Raw genomic sequence first — 22,048 nt, forward strand, 5'->3', positions numbered from 1 at the left:
CGTATCTTTTTTTCTACAATCATTCAAGCTTAAAGTTGTCGAAAGAAGTCTGACAATTCATTTTCAATCCGATATAGGTAATCATTCAAAAAAAATTAATATTTTTTTTAATATTTGAAATTTACAAGTAATGCGTATTCATTTGCACTCAGTTTAGATATATATCTACTACTTTCTATCATTTTTTTACTTTTAACCGTAAATAAAATGTTTGTACGGAAACCGATGCCTGTCACGCGGTTTTAAAAAAAAATCTTACTCGTTATAAGGACTTTGTCTTGATTCATTTTATATGTATGTTGTATAGTTCTATTTTGAACCGAATTTATATACATGTCAGTTGCAAGATGATAGATGTATAAGTCTTCTATATGACGCGTATGTATCTGTTTTTTAGTATAATTTTAATCTTAAAAGTGTTGTTTTTTTTCTGACATTGTGGGTTCATAAGAGAACTATTTCTTAAATTACAATGTATAGTTTTTGAAACATTGTATAATCGATAAACAAAATATAAAACACGCAGAACAGTGACAACTTTATCGGGAAAACATCCTTAAATAACCAAAGCGATTTCAAAAATAATCACCAATGCAATAATTCCCTTACCTAGCCCAATCATATGCTATTCCAGATTAAAAAATCAACAGGGAAAAACATATAAGATCATTGAATATTAATCTAGTTTTGTTGTCTATAAACAGATTCGATGCGAGCACTTCAAATGCAAAAACCGTACAAAGAAAAACGACCTTCGTTCCTTCATACATTGAGGACCACGACTGTCTGTTGATGAACACACTGTGCATATAATCGAAAAAGCCCATTTTATTCTTTCAATCAAAGAATGATAACTCAAAGGTTCTAAGTTACTTTTTCAACACCTATATTAGTTAAAACCTATTAGATGATTTTGAAATAAACAACTTGTTAGCCAGATTGATCGAGTGTTGCGTGCCTAATGGTAAGACAGTAATATTTCATGCACTTTTTTTCTGACATAACGGCAATAAAATTTCGGACATTGTTTCATTTAAATTTGCTGTAATTTAAGTTTTGAATGCGTTTAAAACTAAGGAATAAATTCCCCTTATTCAAACCTCGGATTCTTTGTGCGCATTTGGCCATACTTCATGCCTTTAATAAAAAAAAAGATTATTTTGGACTAAAAGAAACCCAATTTATTGTTAATATAGACCCATGGAGTGCAATTAAGTTAGAACCAATTGTGAAAATAAGGACTTTTCACTTGCACAAAGCAGTACTAAGTGGGGCATTTCGGGAGTTGCCCAATTTGTAAAATATTCAACCTTTAAACTTGAACATGTGTGAAAATGAGTCTTACCTTCGAAATGAGCCATCATATATATCCCATTTTATGATATGAACAGATGAAAGGAAGAAGGTTACTGTTGTCGTATATGGGAATTGAATTGCATATCTTGACCCAAATATTGTCTGGCAGATCAATTTTCATATTAAAATGACCTAGCAAGTTAAAATAATCTTAGGGGTCTGTCATGTAATAGAAGTTCCTATCATTATACAAGTTCAAATGGAAACAAAATTCAGGAATATATTCTATTCCCACTGGAATAATTATAACAATATATGTTCCTAATGGAATAAATTGAAGAGAACATTTGTACAAACAGGACACGAAGAACTCTCACAATAAAAATCCTGATAAAAAAATCCTAAAAAGCTTTCAAAAAACTTCCAAATAATTTGTTCTAGGACACCAAGTATTAAATTGCATCCTCAAATGGGCAATGAAGGATTAGCTTACAACAAAGTTTTGGCATTGTATTTGATCAACATTAGTATTTTAATGTTTTGTCATTTAGTCTGAATCTCTCTGGTCTGAACACTTTGTTTCGACAGGAGCTGATGTAGCAGGTATTGCTTGATCATCAGATGTGTTGATAGAAGAGAGAATGTGTTCCTATGAACTTGCCAATACATTAAGGGGTATTTTGACTCAGAAATGAAGCCACTTAATTAAACGATATAGATAAATAATTTTTAAATTGTACCTGTTTTTTTACTTTACAATCATTCAAAAGAATGCTTGTCACTAGATTGAAAATAATGTTTAGTACAAACATTGTATCATGTCTAAATATTAGCAATGTTTTGCTAATTAGATAACATACATGTAATCGTGACATTGTCCCTAGGCTGTTTTATTACACATTTAGTCTAATTAATTGCCAATTGTTTTTACAGCGGATCATTTTTATTTCTTTAACTTTCATAGTACATACTTTTTCGTGTACTAAGTAACTACGCATGAATGACCACAAGGGTAAGATTTCATTGTATCGTAATCAAGATATTGAAATACAAATTGCTACTGGCTATTTTGAAAAAAATGTGGTGTTCCAAATTAAACTAAATAGTCTGTAATTAATTTTCAAATTAATTTTTAAACATCCCACTATTTAATCTTTGGATCAAAAAATGTTTTTGACAATTAAAAGTTTCTTTCAATTAAATAAAGAGTAACAAATATTCATTGTAGTTCATTATAACTTGATTAGAGTAAAATGCCATCTAAATTTGTAATCATTTATATTATCTTCCATGTAATTACTTTGTACACAAAAAAAGAGTGAACCATGAAACCTTGTAAAGGGAAATACAAGCAACTTGATATATTTCGTCATGAATGGATTGATTATTGGTTGCTTAATGTCCAGTGACAGATATTTCATGCATGTAAACTATTCACTAGACTACCTATGGTAACATACCAGGGGCAGATCCATCCATTTTTTAAGGGGTTCCAATCCAAAATAAAGGGGGAGGGGTTCAACTGTATGTTCTTATTCAAAGCATTGATCATCCCCCCTCCCAAAATAAGCGTTTTCCACCACCCTCTTTTGGAATATGCCACTGCAAACTATCTATATGTTTTGAAATTTGTCATGTATAGTAAAACACAGCTTTATACAAATATACCAATAAACATACTTACACCAGCAACTACATTCTTTTCATTCTGAAGTCAATATCTTACAATGATAATAGTGAGTAGATTTACAAAACTATGTAAATGAGCTACAGCTAGTCAGCCAAAACATATCAATAGACTAATAAAAAGGATTACTGAAGTTGTAAATATGTGCTAAATTGGATAGTGTATAGAAAGGTATATACTATGAAAATAAGAGCTTGATTTTAAACATATTAAACATTTTAATAATACAAAAACTATATCTAAAAAAACATGGCAATTTATTAATTTTATAAGCTAAAAACTACGTAAAAAAATTAATGCCATAGTTAGTTTTTTCTTGCATGTAGGCTTGGTGTGACATTATCTTCCAAACGGTATCATAGCTTTTTTGCATTTGCAAGAATTTTGTGCCCGATCCTTTTCATTTACACCTTTTGTTTGCGAGTGAAAAGCTAGCCTTTTTGCAGCTGCGTACAGTGATACCGAGGTCTTTGGCCATTCTGATGTCTACTTAAATTAACTATGTTATTTTCCAGTTACTTCTTGTGTAAATAAACTCATCATAGATAGCAGTTCATTAAGAAATTTTTGGAATTTGATTTTTTTAGGTCGACATATTGCCATTCACTCGTAATAAAAAATCGGTAATGACCATCGGTATAAAATGTGTTGACTTTAAATTTGACAATTAAGTAAAATTAACTATGCAAAACTTTTTATTTTTATTAAGCTTATCTATTTATTATTATATAATAATAAAATAACCTATATGATAGCGTCATGACCATACGCGTATGGTCCCAATACTCATATGGTCCGGAAAATATATACATGCTACCAATATATTTAGATTAAGATCTTTCTAAAAAACTGAACAACAACAATAAATGATTCTCACATTTTTTTTTAAGTTATAAGACTATTTTGCAAACATTTCTGTATGTCAAACACAATTTCTGACCATTTACACCATAAAAGTACATGTAATTGAAATGTTATTCAAAAGAAATTTAGCATAACTTGCATTTTTCATTGTAATTAATTAAATTACTATTACATGTAATTAAAAAAATGCTCAATTACACATTACATTCAATTACTTGGAAAATTGCAATGCATTACACTCAATTACCATTACATTTTCAATTACCCCATATCTGGTACCAACCAACCCTGTTTTCTCTACAAGAAGGCAGGAAACAAGTTTTCATGTTTTACCTCAATATTGATGGAATTTAGAAAGAATGAAACAATCCCATTATTATAAAATACAGAAATGTTTTATGATTGAAATTAGACGTATATATTTATAAAAATTCGAAAAAAAACTTAATGATAACCTGTATTTTTTCATTTTCGTATGAGTAGAAATCAGAGATTAATACTGAAAGCTAGCTCATATCGCATTTTAAAGTAATGCTAATTAATAAACCCTGTAAAAACAAATCACACAAGCGTGTCATATTTAGACGTCTGACACATGTGGAACAGGATTTACTTATCCTTTCGGAGCAACTGAAATCACCTCCAGTGCTTGGTGGGATTAGGCATCAACCGTAAGCTTTCTATGCTGCGTTATGTGTGCTGTTGTTTGTCTGGTTTTTATCTTTTTTCCAGTTTCAGCCACTGCGTTGTCATATTATATTTGTTTTATCATGACTTTGATTGCCCCTTTGGTATCTTTCATCTCACTTTAATGGCACCTTCATGTGCATGTACACAATATGCATCCCTGTAAAAGCTTCACATATTGTAATGTACTATTTTACTATTTATTCATGTATTGGTCTGTGCTGAATTTACTTGCGCTGGTTGGTTCCTGTTACGTAGTGTTGTCTGTTGAGCGATATTTTAAGCATTGCCATATAAGCGGGAAATTTGTCTAGCCATAAAACCAGGTTCAACCACACATTTTACTTCAAATGTGCTGTACCAAATCATATTGCATTTATTATCTTTGTCCGTTTCTATGTATGTTGGCGTTTGATTTTGTTGTATTTCAGTTTTTCTGTTTTTCCATTGCTTTCCTCTTATAGTTGATTTGTTACCCCCGGTTTTAGTTTTACTCATATTTGTTTTTGCTTAATCGAATTATGACTATTGAGCAGCGGTATACTACTGTTGCCTTTATCTATATGACCTAGTAAGCACACTAACTCATTACAGTTGTCACAAGAGAGTTAATTGATGCACGCACCAAAATTTTGGGCCTTAAATATGGAGGTTTTTGGTGTAAAAAAAGTGCAAAATATTATATAAATAATCTTGATATTAAGTTGACTTTAATACTCAATTGATATAACCTTTGCGAGTGTGGTCTTGAGAAACGATGATAGTCCATCGGGACAATAGAAGGCTGACCCGTGTTAAGAGAGAGCCATATCTCTTGCATGTAAAAGACACCCTTGTAGATTTCGAAAGAGAGAAGGCAAATTCTGATAAAGGCAGCCCTCGCACCCGCATAGTGGAAAGGGATTAATATAATTTTCAATTACTTGTTTTCCAATCCACTATAAATAAATATCTGTAAACTTGATAGATGGATAATATCTTTATGAAGGACAGATGAAACACTAAGTCCCTTCCCTAACTTCCTTTGACAAAAGATATAAAAATCTTATAGCAAATAAATATCAAATTATTCCCCTCAGCAAAAGTTGAGAAATCCTAGACAAAATGTTTTCATTTCTGTTCGCTTTTGGTGAAATTTAACACACAGTCATAAAAATAGGAATGTAGCTTTGTATGATATTTAACCATGAATTCTGCTCAAACCAATGCGAAGGGTCAACCTGAACTTACTACCAGTTATGAGAAATATGGATCATAGTTGAATGCCTCATGGTGACTTGAAGATGAAGGACAACAATAAAAACGCGCATATTCAGGTTTTACCATAAAAAAAAGTTAGCTAGCTAACTTTTAACTCCTTAACATAGTAATAATACTCCAATAAGTAGTTGCTATGTACTTTACATGCTTAAAAAGATGTTTGGAAATTTTACTTAGCTATGGTATTTTGACCCCCCTGCCATGGTATATTGACCCCTCCCCCTTTTATACCTCCAAATTCAAAATTATATCTAATGTAACTCATTTAAATTGTAATAATACTCCAATAAGTTGTTTATATGTATTTTACTTGCTTGAAAAGATGTTTTGAAAATTTTATTTAGTCATGGTATTTTGACCCCCTGCCATGGTGTATTGACCCACCCTCCCCCTCTTTTACACCTCCAATTGAAAAATTCTAGCAATTAGAACTTCTTGACATAGTTATTATACTCCAATAAGTAGTTGGTGTGTACTTTATAAGCTTGAAAAGATATTTAGAAAATTTTACTTAGCCATGGTATTTTGATCCCCCTGCGGTATATTGAACCCCCTACTATTTACCTTTTGTTTAAAAAAAATATCTAGCTAACTTTTAACTCCTTAACATAGTAATAATACTCCAATAAGTAGTTGCTATGTACTTTACATGCTTGAAAAGATGTTTGGAATTTTTACTAAGCTACAGTATTTTGACCCCCTGCCGTGGTAGGTTGACCCTTCCCCCTTTTATACCTCCATATTCAAAATTATATCTATTGCAACTTATTTAAATTGTAATAATACTCCAATAAGTTGTTTATATGTATTTTACTTGCTTGAAAAGATGTTTTGAAAATTTTATTTAGTCATGGTATTTTGACCCCCTGCCATGGTGTATTGACCCACCCTCCCCCTCTTTTACACCTCCAATTGAAAAATTCTAGCTATTATAACTTCTTGACATAGTTATTATACTCCAATAAGTAGTTTGTATGTATTTTACATGCTTGAAAAGATATTTAGACAATTTTACTTAGCCATGGTATTTTGATTCCCCTGTGGTATATTGAACCCCCTACTGTTGACTTTTGTTTAAAAATATCTAGCTAACTTTTAACTCCTTAACATAGTTATAATACTCCAATAAGTAGTTGCTATGTACTTTACATGCTTAAAAAGATTTTTGGAAATTTTACTTAGCTATGGTATTTTGACCCCCCTGCCATGGTATATTGACCCCTCCCCCTTTTATACCTCCAAATTCAAAATTATATCTAATGTAACTCATTTAAATTGTAATAATACTCCAATAAGTTGTTTATATGTATTTTACTTGCTTGAAAAGATGTTTTGAAAATTTTATTTAGTCATGGTATTTTGACCCCCTGCCATGGTGTATTGACCCACCCTCCCCCTCTTTTACACCTCCAATTGAAAAATTCTAGCAATTAGAACTTCTTGACATAGTTATTATACTCCAATAAGTAGTTGGTGTGTACTTTATAAGCTTGAAAAGATATTTAGAAAATTTTACTTAGCCATGGTATTTTGATCCCCCTGCGGTATATTGAACCCCCTACTATTTACCTTTTGTTTAAAAAAATATCTAGCTAACTTTTAACTCCTTAACATAGTAATAATACTCCAATAAGTAGTTGCTATGTACTTTACATGATTGAAAAGATGTTTGGAATTTTTACTTAGCTACAGTATTTTGACCCCCTGCCATGGTAGGTTGACCCCTCCCCCTTTTATACCTCCATATTCAAAATTATATCTATTGTAACTTATTTAAATTGTAATAATACTCCAATAAGTTGTTTATATTTATTTTACTTGCTTGAAAAGATGTTTTGAAAATTTTATTTAGTCATGGTATTTTGACCCCCTGCCATGGTGTATTGACCCACCCTCCCCATCTTTTACACCTCCAATTGAAAAATTCTAGCTATTATAACTTCTTGACATAGTTATTATACTCCAATAAGTAGTTTGTATGTATTTTACATGCTTGAAAAGATATTTAGACAATTTTACTTAGCCATGGTATTTTGATTCCCCTGCGGTATATTGAACCCCCTACTGTTGACTTTTGTTTAAAAATATCTAGCTAACTTTTAACTCCTTAACATAGTAATAATACTCCAATAAGTAGTTGCTATGTACTTTACATGCTTAAAAAGATTTTTGGAAATTTTACTTAGCTATGGTATTTTGACCCCCCTGCCATGGTATATTGACCCCTCCCCCTTTTATACCTCCAAATTCAAAATTATATCTAATGTAACTCATTTAAATTGTAATAATACTCCAATAAGTAGTTTGCATGTATTTTACATGCTGGAAAAGATATTTTGAAAATTTTACTTTTTAAATTTAACTGAACCATGGTTTTTTGCCCCCTCCCCCTTTTTACCATAAAAATTTAAAAAAAACTACCATTATATACACATTAGTGTTTGTTGAAATTTCAAATAATTAAAGCATTCAAGTAACATGGTCTAGTTATAATGCCTCAAGAAGTATTTCGAATGAAGTTTTGTTGGTTAAGACTTCAGAGCACTTGAACCAAGCAAAGATATTTCTTTTTAACCAATCATGGAAAAATTGACCTCCCCTTCTCGTATGAATGATTTTTAATCATGATACGCTTTAGAATAATGTATAATGTTCTTATAATCATCTAGAATGAAAAAAAAAAACAGGGGGTTCAATTTATCAGGAGGGGATTTTCCATACAGCGGGGTCAATTTACCATGGGTTTCAAAATACCATATGACACCGGCCCATAATAATATTGTAAAATAAATAATTATCAAAATAGTTATTGAAATTTAATTTCAAATTAAGCATACATGAAAATAAATCATATTTTCTTCATACTTAAATTATATGCTATCACAAGCATGTTCACACATCAAATTTGCTGTAAATATACTAGTACATATTGAACACATAAAACAAAATATCACTAGTAAATGGGTAATAACTGATTATTAGTTTCTTATAAAACGTATGGAAGAAATAATTGCAATTGTAAGCATTTGTTCAAATACAATTATAATACATCTAGACTTATAAGGAATAATAAATTTGAAACATAACATTTAAATACACTTCATGTGGTATTATTTGTGGTAAAACCGGTATATTGTAAGGGGTACGCGCACCCAGATGTTTTCATTAATTAACCCAGGAAGAGATGGCAGAGAAGGAAGAGAATCAGTATCGCGCGCAAACCATTAAAGTTTCGACAAAAAATCGATACAAGTCATTTCGGGAATTTTGTACAACAAAAAATGGTTAAGAAGACAACTCAGTGTGCATTTTCAATTTAATGACTTTTCATTAGGGACAAGCATAAGCATACCAACATCTCTCGGTCATTTACAAAAAATGGCAAAGTTTATTTACTATGACTACGAATGTTGCTTCATCTTTCTTAATGAAAATATATTCTTTACAAACACGCTAACGAGAAGATTGCTCTCTGCTTGGACATTAGTGTATGGTACAAAATGATTCAGTAAAGGAAAACGTACTTCATCTATATCAGATTCTATAACAAGAATAACTAGAGGCGCCAAGGAGCCTGTGTCGCTCACCAGATATTTGTATATACAATTGATGCATGAAATAATGCAACTGTTATACTCTTGCTTTAGTTTCAAAGATATATGTCAAAAACTGCATTTTTCCTCTATGTTCTATTTTAAGCCATGTCTGCCATGTTGATTGGCAGGCAGGGTCATCGTACAATTTAAAAAAAACTAGATATCCCTAATGCTGAATTCTTTCAGGAGACTTTTGTAAAAGATTACAAAAATTTACGAAAAATATATTTGACTATAAAGGACAATAACTCCTTATGGGGTCAATTGACCAGTTTGGTAATGTTGACTTGTTTGTGGATCTTACTTTGCTGAACATTATTGCTGTGTAGTTTATCTCTATCTATAATAATACTCAGGATATTAACCAAAAACTGCCGAATTTTCTTAAGATTACTATATCAGGGGCAGCAACCCAACAACAGCTTATCTGATTCGTCTATAAATTTCAAGGCACATTGACCCGATGAACAATTTTACCAGATTTGCTGTAAATGCTTTGGTTTCAGAGATATTAGCCAAAATCTACATTTAACCCTATTAAATGCTCTATTTATAGCCATGGCGGCCATCTTTGTTGGTTGGCCGGTTCATCGGACACATTTTAACTAGATACCCCAATGCTCATTGTGGCCAGGTTTGGTTAAATTTGGCTCAGTAGTTTCAGAGGAGATGATTTTTGTAAAAGTTAACGGACGACGGACGACAGACAACGGACGACGACAGACGACGGACGTTAAGTGATTTGAAAAGCTCACTTGGCCCATTGGGAATCATTTCTAAAGTTACAATATTTGATGTTGTGTTTTTGTAGTTCAATGGATTAGTAGCACGTGCACGTGTATCATTTAAAAGCTGATTGTCATTTTTTTCTTTATTTTTTGTACATTTTACATCTTTTTAAAGTTCATAGATTAGACTATGAACTTTAAAAAGATGTAAAAAGTACAAAAATTAAAGAATAGAAAAGTGCGACTTCCATACTTAAGGATTGAATATATAAATTTGCGGTAAGTATTTATATTTTAAGATAATAGACATATGTCATCGTGAGTTTAGTAAGTAGGATATGCAGTATGGATAATTACTAGTACATACATTAAGATAAGGTTAAAATGTTCTGAACTCATTAACCAATAAGTGTTAAGGGCAAAAAAAAAAAATTCAATAAAAAGCAAATAAGAAATTATACATTGAAAGTAAGTATCTTATGAATAAATACAATATTAGAAGAATACAATTAGTTAAAACATAGAAAACCAACTATGTACGTAAAATAATAGTTGTTTTTCGTGCAATTTGAAATATTATCGTTTATTCCATATTGATAGATCTTTCATAGGATTTTCTATATGAATTGGATTTTGAATAAAAAGGCATATTCATCTGCTGAAAAAAGTATATTCATCGTGCAAAACGTCGCGTGTTTTAATGTGTATAGTTTTGGTAAAAAAAGTTTGATGTACATTTCGTTTTGGTTAATATTTTCATTACATACATTTCTCTCAGAATATGGAATAAAACAATTACTGTCCTTTGTTTCGGTAAATATGTGGTTTAATTGACTTTTGAAAAACTGATATTCACTTCGGCCATTGGCCTCAGTGAATATCAGTTTTTCAAAAGTCCATAAAACCACACATTCACCTCATCAAAGACAGTAATTGTATAATATTCACGAAGTATAAGTTTCACAATCTTTTTTTTGTCGTGTTTTCTTTCCAATTTAAAAATGTTAATAAGACCGAATATATAATTACATTCAATTCATAAGATTCATTTATAACACCTCAAATAATTGATTCCTCCGAATTGGTTTGCTATTATAACTGGTTTTACAAAATTAAATCATAACAACACCTCCATCATTAATTTGTATATTATTCGAAATCAAGATGCACCATTGTTTCTTGGCTATTCTAACATAAGTGACAACTTCCATTGGACCGTTGGAGTTTATTGAAGCTTTACTACAATGAACATGATATAACAAATAATTTGCCATTGTAATTGGTTAGCTATTGTATTTGCAGCATTATTTATGGTTACACAAAACATCTGTCAGGTAGATGAAATCAAATAACTAAATATCAAAAGCTTATTCAATAAATTAAATACATTTTTCCAATCTATTCAGGCAAAGGCTGGATATGTTGTGGAAGTACTTACCCACCAAACACCTTTTTTTTCAAATATTGAATGATTTCATTCATTCTATTCAATCCTGGAATATGTACTATCATATCGTATGTATCAAACAAAGCTACCATTGTCACTTCGTTAGAGGATTGCAGGAAAAGCATACTTTTGTCGTATTCATGCTTGTTTCCTGTTCCAGAACCGCAATCTTTTGGATCAGAAATCCATAGAATTGGTCTAAAAACGTGGACATTTCGCCCATCATCAAGTTCTCGGATGTATAAGAATTTTATACCACCTAATTCAACACTTGCCAGTTGTATAAGTATTCTATCATGCTTAAAGCCTTCAAGAAGATATTGTAGCTGAGGTTGTGAAATGTTTGAAATGTTACCTATCTTGTTGTAAGTCGTTCCATAGGAACCATATAATCCACAACCACTGACAGCACCATTTGAATTATCAGTCACGCTTTTTGTAAAAGCAGCCCAGCTGTTAAGAGAATAAAATATTGTTTAAAAACTTGGTTAATAAGAAAATAACACGTATACATTTGAAATAGAGTTGCCAGGTTGACCGATATATCTTTCATTGCAGGTGTTACATAAAATATGATGAAATACGTTTCCTGTTTTGAAATTCATATCTATATTCGAAAAAAATAGTTTTGACGCTTAAAATGATATTTAATGTCCAATTTCCATATATTCATAAAGACGACATTTTAAGTCATTGCATTTTTAATTTTGTATTCCATTGTACTTATGTCATGAAAATTAGTACTACTAGCTTTCAAGGCTGCCGTTTACTTTTCAGCAAGGTTTCCCTTAATAAAAGATTTTTTATTTTTCAGTTATTTGGAAAACCGGCAAGTTGGTTCTTATGGCGATGAATATGTCAAGATTGCATGGGTTATCAATGCTTACAAAAAGTATAGTTTCATGTTTCTCTCATTATGTGCTGTGGACCTCAGTTGTGTCATTTGTATAGGTTTTGATTTTCTATTCCCTGGAAAAATAGTAATTTTTAATAGTTTTAAATTTGATACTTCAAACATTCCTCGATTAATTAGAACGTATTTTCTTCGTGGACTGATTACTCACAATAGTACATACACATCTTTCATGACAAAACGGTTAATTTCGTTTCCCGTGTTAGGGATGGCACGAATGAATTCAAAAATTGGTAGGTGTCTGTCTGCTCATAATATATATCTGTCATTTAGTTTTTTTTCTTCAATTCCTTAAAGGGGCACTAGCTGTCAGATTAATGTTCACCGATTTAAATCAAATTTTCATATTTGATTTATAACAATGTAAAACATATATCTAAATAAAGGCAACAGTAGTATACCGCTGTTCAAACTCATAAATCCATGGACAAAAAAAAAAATCGGGGTAACAAACTAAAACTGAGGGAAACGCATAAATATAAGAGGAGAACAACGACACAACACTACAATGTAACTAACACACACAGACACGGACCAAGCATCAGACAAAATCCCACGAGAATAACAAATATAACATCAAAATCAAATACATGAATTTGGGATAGACAAGTATCGTGACACGTCTTATCGCAATGTCAATTTACACTCAAAATTGTAAACTATTAAAAGTCTAAAATAAGCAATTAAGACGATAAAGGCATGGGAATACGAAGCTTCCCCTCGTGTGTATTTTAGTCTAGCCGCCATCTAATTAACTATCGAGTTAACCTCTAAAGTCATCCGATGACCATATTAGCGATGTAAACATGATATAGATATAAATAGATTAAGCAAACTTGTGCTGTTGATTTTTGTTTAGATCTATTTAATTTCATATTATAGATGAAAAATAAATGTTTATTATCGTTTTTACCTGTAAAAGAATGATTTTTTGAGGATCAAATCAGTCAATCAAATGATTTACCTTTGTTTACTTTCAATCTTGACATTCTTTCCTTTAAATAACTTTACACATACAATTCACGTGTTATACCTCTCAAGCTAAGGGGTTAAATTGAAGTCCACATGAATACGGTTCCAATGAGGTCGAATTATTCACTTGCAATAATTCATAATCAATGTTTGTTTAGCTCATTTTGACAAAATTGAACCATACTGGCTGCTAAACATGCTAAAAGCGAATTATCATTTCATTATTTCCATTTCAATAATGATTAAGCCAAACAAATGATACATTTATTTTTTTTATATCTCGTAGCTAGTGCCCCTTTGATATAAAAATAATCAAATGAGCAACCTTTGAACGTTTGATTCAGTGGTATATTTAATAGAATTAGGTTATAATGTGTTTGCCACTTTTATCAGCTAATTCAATGATACTAGATTTATCTTTTGTTAATCTGATCACAGGTTGATGTTGGTTTTTTGATAAATTATTGTTTACTGTGTCTGGCTATTTGGATGTTTATAGAAATTTTGACGGCTGATATATATATAAATAAAAGTCAAAATGTTTATTATTTTTCCTTCTTGTGGTGTAAATTTAGATTTTGTCCTCAATATTGATTGGGCATCTTTATCATTTTTAACTATATTGATCCTAATGTAATATGGGGTACAAAACGTATCCAAGGACATTTCTCAAGTTCTAGGTGTGTTCACCACATTCAGACTACTTACGAGTGATACTTCTGCAATTTAGCACCACTATTGATTTAAATATAAAACATTTTATTTTCAGTTAACAAATCTGGATCACAGTATATAACTCTCCCATTTAAAAGGTAAAACAACAAAAATACCAAACTTCTCGGAAAATTCAAAACGGAAAGTCGTATAAACTTCCATTATATTGACAACTATGTGTGCATAAAACAAACAGACATAAAAGGTAAAAATGTCAAAGTTAACTTTTGATATTATTATTGCCACGATTCGTTACACTTTCACATCAAACTTGAAAGCATTTTAGGGTGTGATCAACAATTACTGAATGGAATATTATTTGTGGATAGTAAGTTATAGATTCCTAATAAATGTATAACACGTGCAAAGAAGACTTTGTTTAGTATATACTAGTATACATTCATTGGTCAAATAATTTCTCTGATATCATAATCAAAAGATGACTTTAAATGTTTAAAATTAAAAAAATAAGTTGGAAATCAAAGTTGATCTGATAAATTTTATAAGGTGAACGTTAAGATAGAATTCAAAACTAACCCGAATTTTGAAAAGGTGATTGTTGAAAAACAGAAATTGAATGTATCAAAAAGTGTTGAAACGCTTAATATCTATTGAGTGTAATTTTCCGGCATATGTTTGTTTAATACAGGCGTCAAACATCAGTGTATAGCTCCAACATACGCCGGGCGTGGTAAAAAATCATGTACGCTGCCAATACGCTAGAAATTTTGGATGTATTCAACCTGTCAATCATAACTGTATCGTGTGCACAACGAGCTTTAAGCGTGAATTGGGCATACGAGAAGGGTACCTAAGCGTTTATCGGGCGTTTAAATAACGTATGTTGGCGTATTTCTAGCGTTTGTCTTACGTAGATGGAATGCACGCTACGAAGGAAAAAAGTCTCTTGAACTTATTTGATACGCGTCCCAGTCGTATCTGGAACAATAGCCCGTGCTTTCGTCGTGTGTGGGGGTTTAATTCCCGAGGGGTTACTGAATATCTTTTTGTTGATAACTGTGCCGAAAGCACTTGCCAAATCATATCCTGTTCTAACAGGAAAACATTGAAAAATATACCCTGTTATAAAGAGAAATATTGAAAAACATACCCAGTTCTAGACACGCTTAGAAAATGTATACCGGGTATACCTTGTTCTAGACACGCTCCCGAAATATGCACCAGTAATGATCCTTTAAGCTTCTCTAAAAGGCTCGAAGCATCCTCCAGGCAAGTCTGGAGGAAGCTCAATAGAATAAATATATGTCCCCTAAACATATAGGAAGTACCCCCGGGGTTTAATTATGGGGTGTTTGTCACAAACACACCCTGATAAGTTTAAGTTAAAGTCGAACGAGCTTGAAGCATATACAACGTGCCATAAACGTTTCTGAAACTTATCTGTAGCGTTTTTCAACGCGCTTATAGCGTATGTATTACGTGCGTGTAGCGTACATGTATACGCTTGGCACACGTTTGAGCTGGGTGAACATTTTTATGCTGCATAAAAATTTTCTGGAGTTAAAGCGTTCGTCAAGCGTATACCTCTGCATTTCGACGTACTTCAAACTTGTGCATCGAGCGTTAAACGATTGATTAGCGTTCCTCTGGCATGCAACTAATGTATACGAACTTTGTCAATTTTCTCTGTACGTCTGGTGCATGCCGGTCTATACGCCAATGAGTGACGCCGGCATCAGATTAAAGTAATAAATGTACTACCTTTATTAAAGACAAACTAGTTGACGTAACGATGTATTAATATGCACCTTTGCGAAATTTTCTGTTGAGGGCATTGACTTTGTTTTTCTTGCAATGTTTTCTTATTTAGGGAAATCGCTTTTTTTTTTTTAATAATGTTTCTATATTCTTTGAAGGCCATTACAATGAAATTGAACTGTAGTTTTAATTGATAATTCGTTTGTTAGTGATTGCGTTCCGCAATATCTGAACAGCAATATGGAAGTAGAAAAAAAAGCAATTAAAGCTAACCTCTCTTTGTTTAAGTCAATAACGGCTTTTGATTCCTTCGTTTTCTGTTCCAGTTCATCTCCTTTCTGTAAAAATATTGGCTTGAGATCAATATTTTGTAATCTACAAAATATATAACATACTTTCTGTAAATTCAGAAATTATTACGAGGTTTTTATCATTGCGAAAATGCGACAGAGTTGTAAACGCAATAATTTAAACTCGCATTTTGGAATATTTCATATGAACTGAACAGGATTTTCTCAAAATCGAAACATTAAAATCGCATTTAAGTCTAAAATGACAACATCGTAATAATAAATGCACGCAATAATTTCTGAATTTACAGTATATCACATTGGAAACACGAAAAGTTACTCGTTAGTGCCTTATGTTTTACACTTTATCATCAATGTTCATGATATGCAAATAGAAGATACTTACAATGTACCCAAGAACGGGATAAAAAATATTCAAAATCATAGTTAAATATTTGAACGAAACCTGTAAACATTGTCTTGTGTATAGATCGACCAAACAAAAGATTACAAGCAGCGAACAGAGAAAAATGTATTTCAGCCAAGTCAATCTAACATGAAACTAAAATTATTTGAAGATCAACAGCCTAGTCATACGTCATGTAGCCATTAATTTATATATATCGAGATGAAAATTAAGATGGATGAACATTATTTAGTTTATAAATTTAATATCATAAACCATTTTTGAACTACCGTTGCAACTCAGAACCTTAACATTGTTTTATCTAATTGGCTTCGACAAGATTTTTAGGATAATATCTTAAAACGGTTGTACCAAAAGCAGATGAGATCTTAAATTATCATTAGGGTATAAGTGATTGTTTCAACTCATGACCTTATCATTATCCTATATTGTTTCGCCTTGAAATCTTAAATGGCAAAGCAGAAGACTTTAATCTGCCGGATTAGACACGTATAAAAACGTACAATAGACTCACAGCAGATAGAATGAAATTCAAAACAGTGTGGCTGTGGCCATTGCTTGACACATTAAATTCATCCATGTACTAGGACAATTTACGTGAACGTTTGTCTGTAACGACCACTGTTCACGACGTACCTACGATAGACATTTAAACTGTGGGGTCACAAAAGGTTTCTTAACGCCTTTAATTATAAAATAATTCGAAAATTAATCAGGAATATAACCTTTATGTTTTGATTTATATAATTGGTATAAATCAAAACATCGTGTTATTTCTGATTAATTTTTCGAATTACTTTATTAAGGTGTTGAGAACCTTTGGTGACCCCATAGTTGAAGTGTCTTTAAAAAGTACATAGTGAACAGTGGTCGTTACAGACAAACGTTCACCTAAATTGTCCCAGTCAATGGATGAATTTAATGTGTCAATCAATGGCCACAGCCACACTGTTTTGAATTTCATTCTTTAGTGATCGGTTGAGTTTGTGTTGATTATGAATAAATATTTTCTCACTTTTCAAATGTAACCTTATTTGTTCGATTGAATATGATGCAAAATGTAAATAGGCAGACATTCCTTTTGTTCTGGTACGAAGTGAAACCTAACATTAAAATTAATATATATTAAGTATTGCGTATGAAATAAAGGTGTTGTTGAAACCTTCTTATGTACATATTTCAAATAAAAAAAATTATATAATTTTTAGTGAAATGCTAAAGATTCGAAGATTCATGCAATTGAATACACGAAATCTTCATGTTTAGAAAGATAATGGCGCAAACAGGTTAGATAAAAGCTGTTAACTTCTTAATATTCAATCACAAAGGTGTTTCTATATGTATGTGCAGACAAATTATGTATGAGCGTACCTTGTATGTATATTTGTATTTTGCATTTGCAATTCTTTGTTACGTCAATATCCCTGGTACGGGTGCAGATTTAAAAACAGATCATTCAAAAGTAGAAATATTTTTTTAAATTGTCATAGTAAGTAGTTAATCAAAAAGTTAAAACTACCTGTATTCAAATTTTGAGGTTATTTGTTCTAGCAGTTCTTCCAGAAATATCTTCACGTTGTATTTTGGGATTGGTTCCATTTGAAAATTGTCGTCAATCATTGCATCGTCCAAATCTTTAATTTCTTTCTACAAGATATGGAACGAGTGAAGGAAACTAATACCATGGGTTCCTGTCAACAGTTTGTTCAAGCGTTTATGGACTGCAGCATGGTCCGCACATATTTTTTTTCAATTTTGTTGTGTCTTTGTCTTATGCCTTTATATGTATTTCCATTGAATTTTCTACCTCCGAAACTTTACTTCTAAGCTTAGACTTTATGATATTTATTTTATTCTCTGTTGTTGTCTTCATATCCAATATAAATTTGCGTGCATCTTTCGCCAGGGTCTGTTTGACTGCATCTTTTTCGTCAAGTTTTATCAACACGCCATTTTCCTTTGATTTGACCTCAGCTTCTTTTGTAGCGGCAGACTGTCGTATATCCTCAACAACTGCTTCAGTGTCAGCTGTGATGTGACCATTGTGATTTCCGCTTACACATTTACTGCAAATCAATATCTCGCACTGTTTGCAGTAAAGAATGTACTGCTGCTTATGGATTTTGCATTGTGTTGCTGAAATGAACGCTGTACGATCTATGCCTTTTGCATCAGTTACAGAATGATTTTTCAGTAGTTTGTCATGGGTTGTCCTGCACTGAGAACACAGAGCTGAAACACATTCTCGACAGAAATATAATGCAGTATTAACATCACATAAGTTGCACTTGATAACAGATGTTTTTGCCATTAGGGACAGAACCGATTTCTACTTAAATCCCGAATAATATGAATACTGTAAGTCATACACAAAGGTACGTTTTAAATAATGTCTACAAAGTTAAGGTCAAATGCTATCTAAATAAATATGTTACTTAGAGAGATAACAGGGGTTATGTAAAATATTTACGAAATTCATTATATGCTTCACTATGTATAAGTACAAAATATATGGTATAAGTAGGCATACTATAAAAGAGGGACGAAAGATACCAAAGGGACAGTCAAACTCATCTATCTAAAACAAACTGACAACGCCATGGCTAAAAAGGAAAAAGACAAACAGAAAAACAATAGTACACATGACACAACATAGAAAACTAAAGAATAAACAACACGAACCCCACCAAAACCTAGGGGTGATCTCAGGTGCTCCGGAAGGGTAAGGAGATCCTGCTCCACATGTGGCACCCGTCGTGTTGCTTATGTGATTACAAATCCGGTAAATAGTCTAATTCGTGAAAGGGAAGGGGAGTATAAAAGATGCAATGAGTATATAAATATAAATATACCAAAAAGGTGATAAATATGTGAGAAACACGGCCTTTAATTTTCCTAGCACTTGTAAAAAGATATTTTTGGAGAACCTCGTTTTACGATTGGATTTTTAAACTGCTTTTGTGAAGTAGTTCATATAGTTGATATCAAATTACAACATTTGTAACGATTGTCACGTCATCAAGGACAATTTTGAATTTTAACACTTCCTGGTATTTCATCAGTTCAATTTCTATTTATTATGATTTCGTATTAATATCAGAAAAAAATGATGTAGTATGTTTGCGAATAAGACAACTTAGTATAAGCGTTAAAGTATTTTCTTATCGATAATGAAACAATTAAGGACATTAAAGTTCTTAAACTGCAATATTCTGAATTGATAACTCCGTTTCCAAGGAAGGAGTGCATTGCTATGGTGACAAAATTAAAGAGAATCCCATGCATTTTTCTATTGTTAAAGTAGTATTCAAACTTAATAACTACAATGCTTACTATGATGTACACATTTGCACTTTTCTCAATAACACACGAGACAATTTGATAATTTCACAAAAATCCACAATTCAGAAAAGTTGAAAATATGCATTTTATTTTGTATTTTAGTAAAAAGTTTACAAATTTGGTAGATATGCAATCTTAACTTAAATGAAGCCTATAGCATTTTTATCAATGTTATATATGAAAATTTACGAAAAAAGTTTGATTCTATTCATATTCAGGCTCTGAATTGTAGTGATTTAGCTGATTTTTGAAGAATTTACCACGCTTAACTATTAAACAATAGAGTATCCATTACCATGGCAACCACTCATATTTTCCCATTCCAATTTAGTTTTTGAGCAGTATTCAATTACTGCTTCTACCAGACCATTTATAGAAACAATTGAAACCCTAATATTTCACATGCATATGGCACTCTGCCAGGTTCTTATAATTTAAATAGAGTAAGAAACGCATTTCTATAATAAGTTTGTTTACGCTAGAAGTAAAATAATTGTCATTAACATAATATTTTATACCTTTATTGAACAACAATATCAAATTCATTTATCCCGCAAACGAAATTTCGATTCGAAATGCCTTGTTGGAGATTGACAGTAGTATTACCAACAATTCATACCAGATACAAGACCTAACCAATTACTCTAGTTTGCATTCACTTTATAAAACTTCCAGAGAAGATTCAATCAGTATTTACAGGTGATGACTATGCTTTTACACAGATTCCTAGACATTATAGCGGTATAGGGACCGACATTGCAACAGAAAAGACCATTATAATAATTCAAAGAGATCAGGTAGCACTCAGTTTATTAAAAAACAAAAGTCTGCACTAGTTAGATTGATACTTACCAGATGTGATTGTTCTGTGTTTACACTGCTATGGTGCAGATGCGGAACATAAACAGTGTATAATGTGCAAAGGACAGGCGAACAATTGTTTTGCCTATTCAACAACTATGTGGCTGCCTTTTTTTAACAATTTGTAAACAACTGCTTGTTGTACAAGCTCTTACAGGTTAAGACTCAACTGAGTAGATAAAGGCAGATGTGGTGTGAGTGCAAATGAGACAACTCTCCATCCAAATAACAATTTAAAAAAGTAAACCATTATAGGTTAAAGTACGGCCTTCAACACAGAGCATTGGCACACACTGAACAACAAGCTATAAAGGGCCCCAAAATTACTAGTATAAAACCATTCAAACGGGAAAACCAACGGTCTGATCTATATAAACAAAACGAGAAACGAGAAACACGTATATATTACATAAACAAACGACAACTACTGTACATCAGATTCCTGACTTAGGACAGGTGCAAACATTTGCAGCGGGATTAAACGTTTTAATGGATCCAAACCTTCTCCCTTTTTCCGAAACAATAGCATAACATCACAACATAGAAAAACATACGATAAAATATCAATTGGCAGACTTAACTCAATCAAAAAACGTATGATTACACAATGAATAATGAGTGTCTATTTGAAGTAGGTAAGATATCAGTCAACAGGACTTGTAAGAATACGCACAAAAACTTCAGTGGTCTGCAGAGCTTCGGGAGTCCTGATCAAATGAAGCCTTGTATATATGAGAAATTCAGTTACAAAGCTTTATGATAAAAAAAAATAATAATTTCGTCATAATATGGATAATATGTCTTACATCTAAAAATTGACATTGAGGGTCGTCTGAAAACAAAATTTGAAGACAAAAGAGATGATTTCAGCTATCCAATTGTGACCTTTTCTTTTTTGTTGCCTTTCTCTTATAGTTCCTTTGCTGTTTTAACTCTGTTGTCGACGTTTACTTGCAAAAGTTTTGCATACACCTTCCTAATTTATTTCCTGATATTTTATGCATGAAATATTATGTAAGGGGATAACATTACATGTTTGGGTGCTGAATCTTAATGTTTAAAAATGATTTGGTCCAGTTAAAAAAGCAAAAACTAAGTAAATCTGAGCTAAGCTGTCAAAGGCTGAATTTTAGACCCTCATATTATAGAATTGTCCACACTTTGAGTTAGAGCTAGTAGACTTTTTTTTTTAATTTTGTATTATTTGTTACACTACACTTTAAAAATCTCTTTGAGATAGAACAG

At 31.7% G+C, this 22,048-nt stretch overlaps 2 protein-coding genes across 2 annotated transcripts in view; one reads left to right on the forward strand and one right to left on the reverse strand.

Annotated features, from left to right (window-relative positions):
- Positions 1-22,048, forward strand: part of LOC139512231 (uncharacterized) — a 48,990-nt gene that overhangs the window by 12,068 nt on the left and 14,874 nt on the right. The window lies entirely within an intron of this gene.
- LOC139510569 (uncharacterized) lies at positions 11,080-18,373 on the reverse strand. The gene is made up of 3 exons (XM_071297133.1): positions 18,120-18,373; positions 16,157-16,258; positions 11,080-12,018 (listed from the first exon to the last, which is right to left on the reverse strand). Exons 1-3 carry the CDS (start codon positions 18,218-18,220, stop codon positions 11,553-11,555), a joined length of 669 nt encoding a protein of 222 aa, XP_071153234.1. The 5' UTR covers positions 18,221-18,373; the 3' UTR covers positions 11,080-11,552.

Source organism: Mytilus edulis, chromosome 2 (assembly GCF_963676685.1).
Source record: "Mytilus edulis chromosome 2, xbMytEdul2.2, whole genome shotgun sequence".
In the NCBI taxonomy this organism is placed as follows: Eukaryota; Metazoa; Mollusca; class Bivalvia; order Mytilida; family Mytilidae; genus Mytilus; species Mytilus edulis.

Bases quoted from the DNA above. Each gene is read 5' to 3' on its own strand.
- LOC139510569 (XM_071297133.1), bottom strand. From the start codon at position 18,220: ATGATTGACGACAATTTTCAAATGGAACCAATCCCAAAATACAACGTG. The intron at 16,259-18,119 runs GTAGTTTTAACT...TATATTTTGTAG, and splicing joins ACCTCAAAATTTGAATACAG to ATTACAAAATATTGATCTCA. The intron at 12,019-16,156 runs GTTAGCTTTAAT...TTCTCTTAACAG, and splicing joins ATTGACTTAAACAAAGAGAG to CTGGGCTGCTTTTACAAAAA.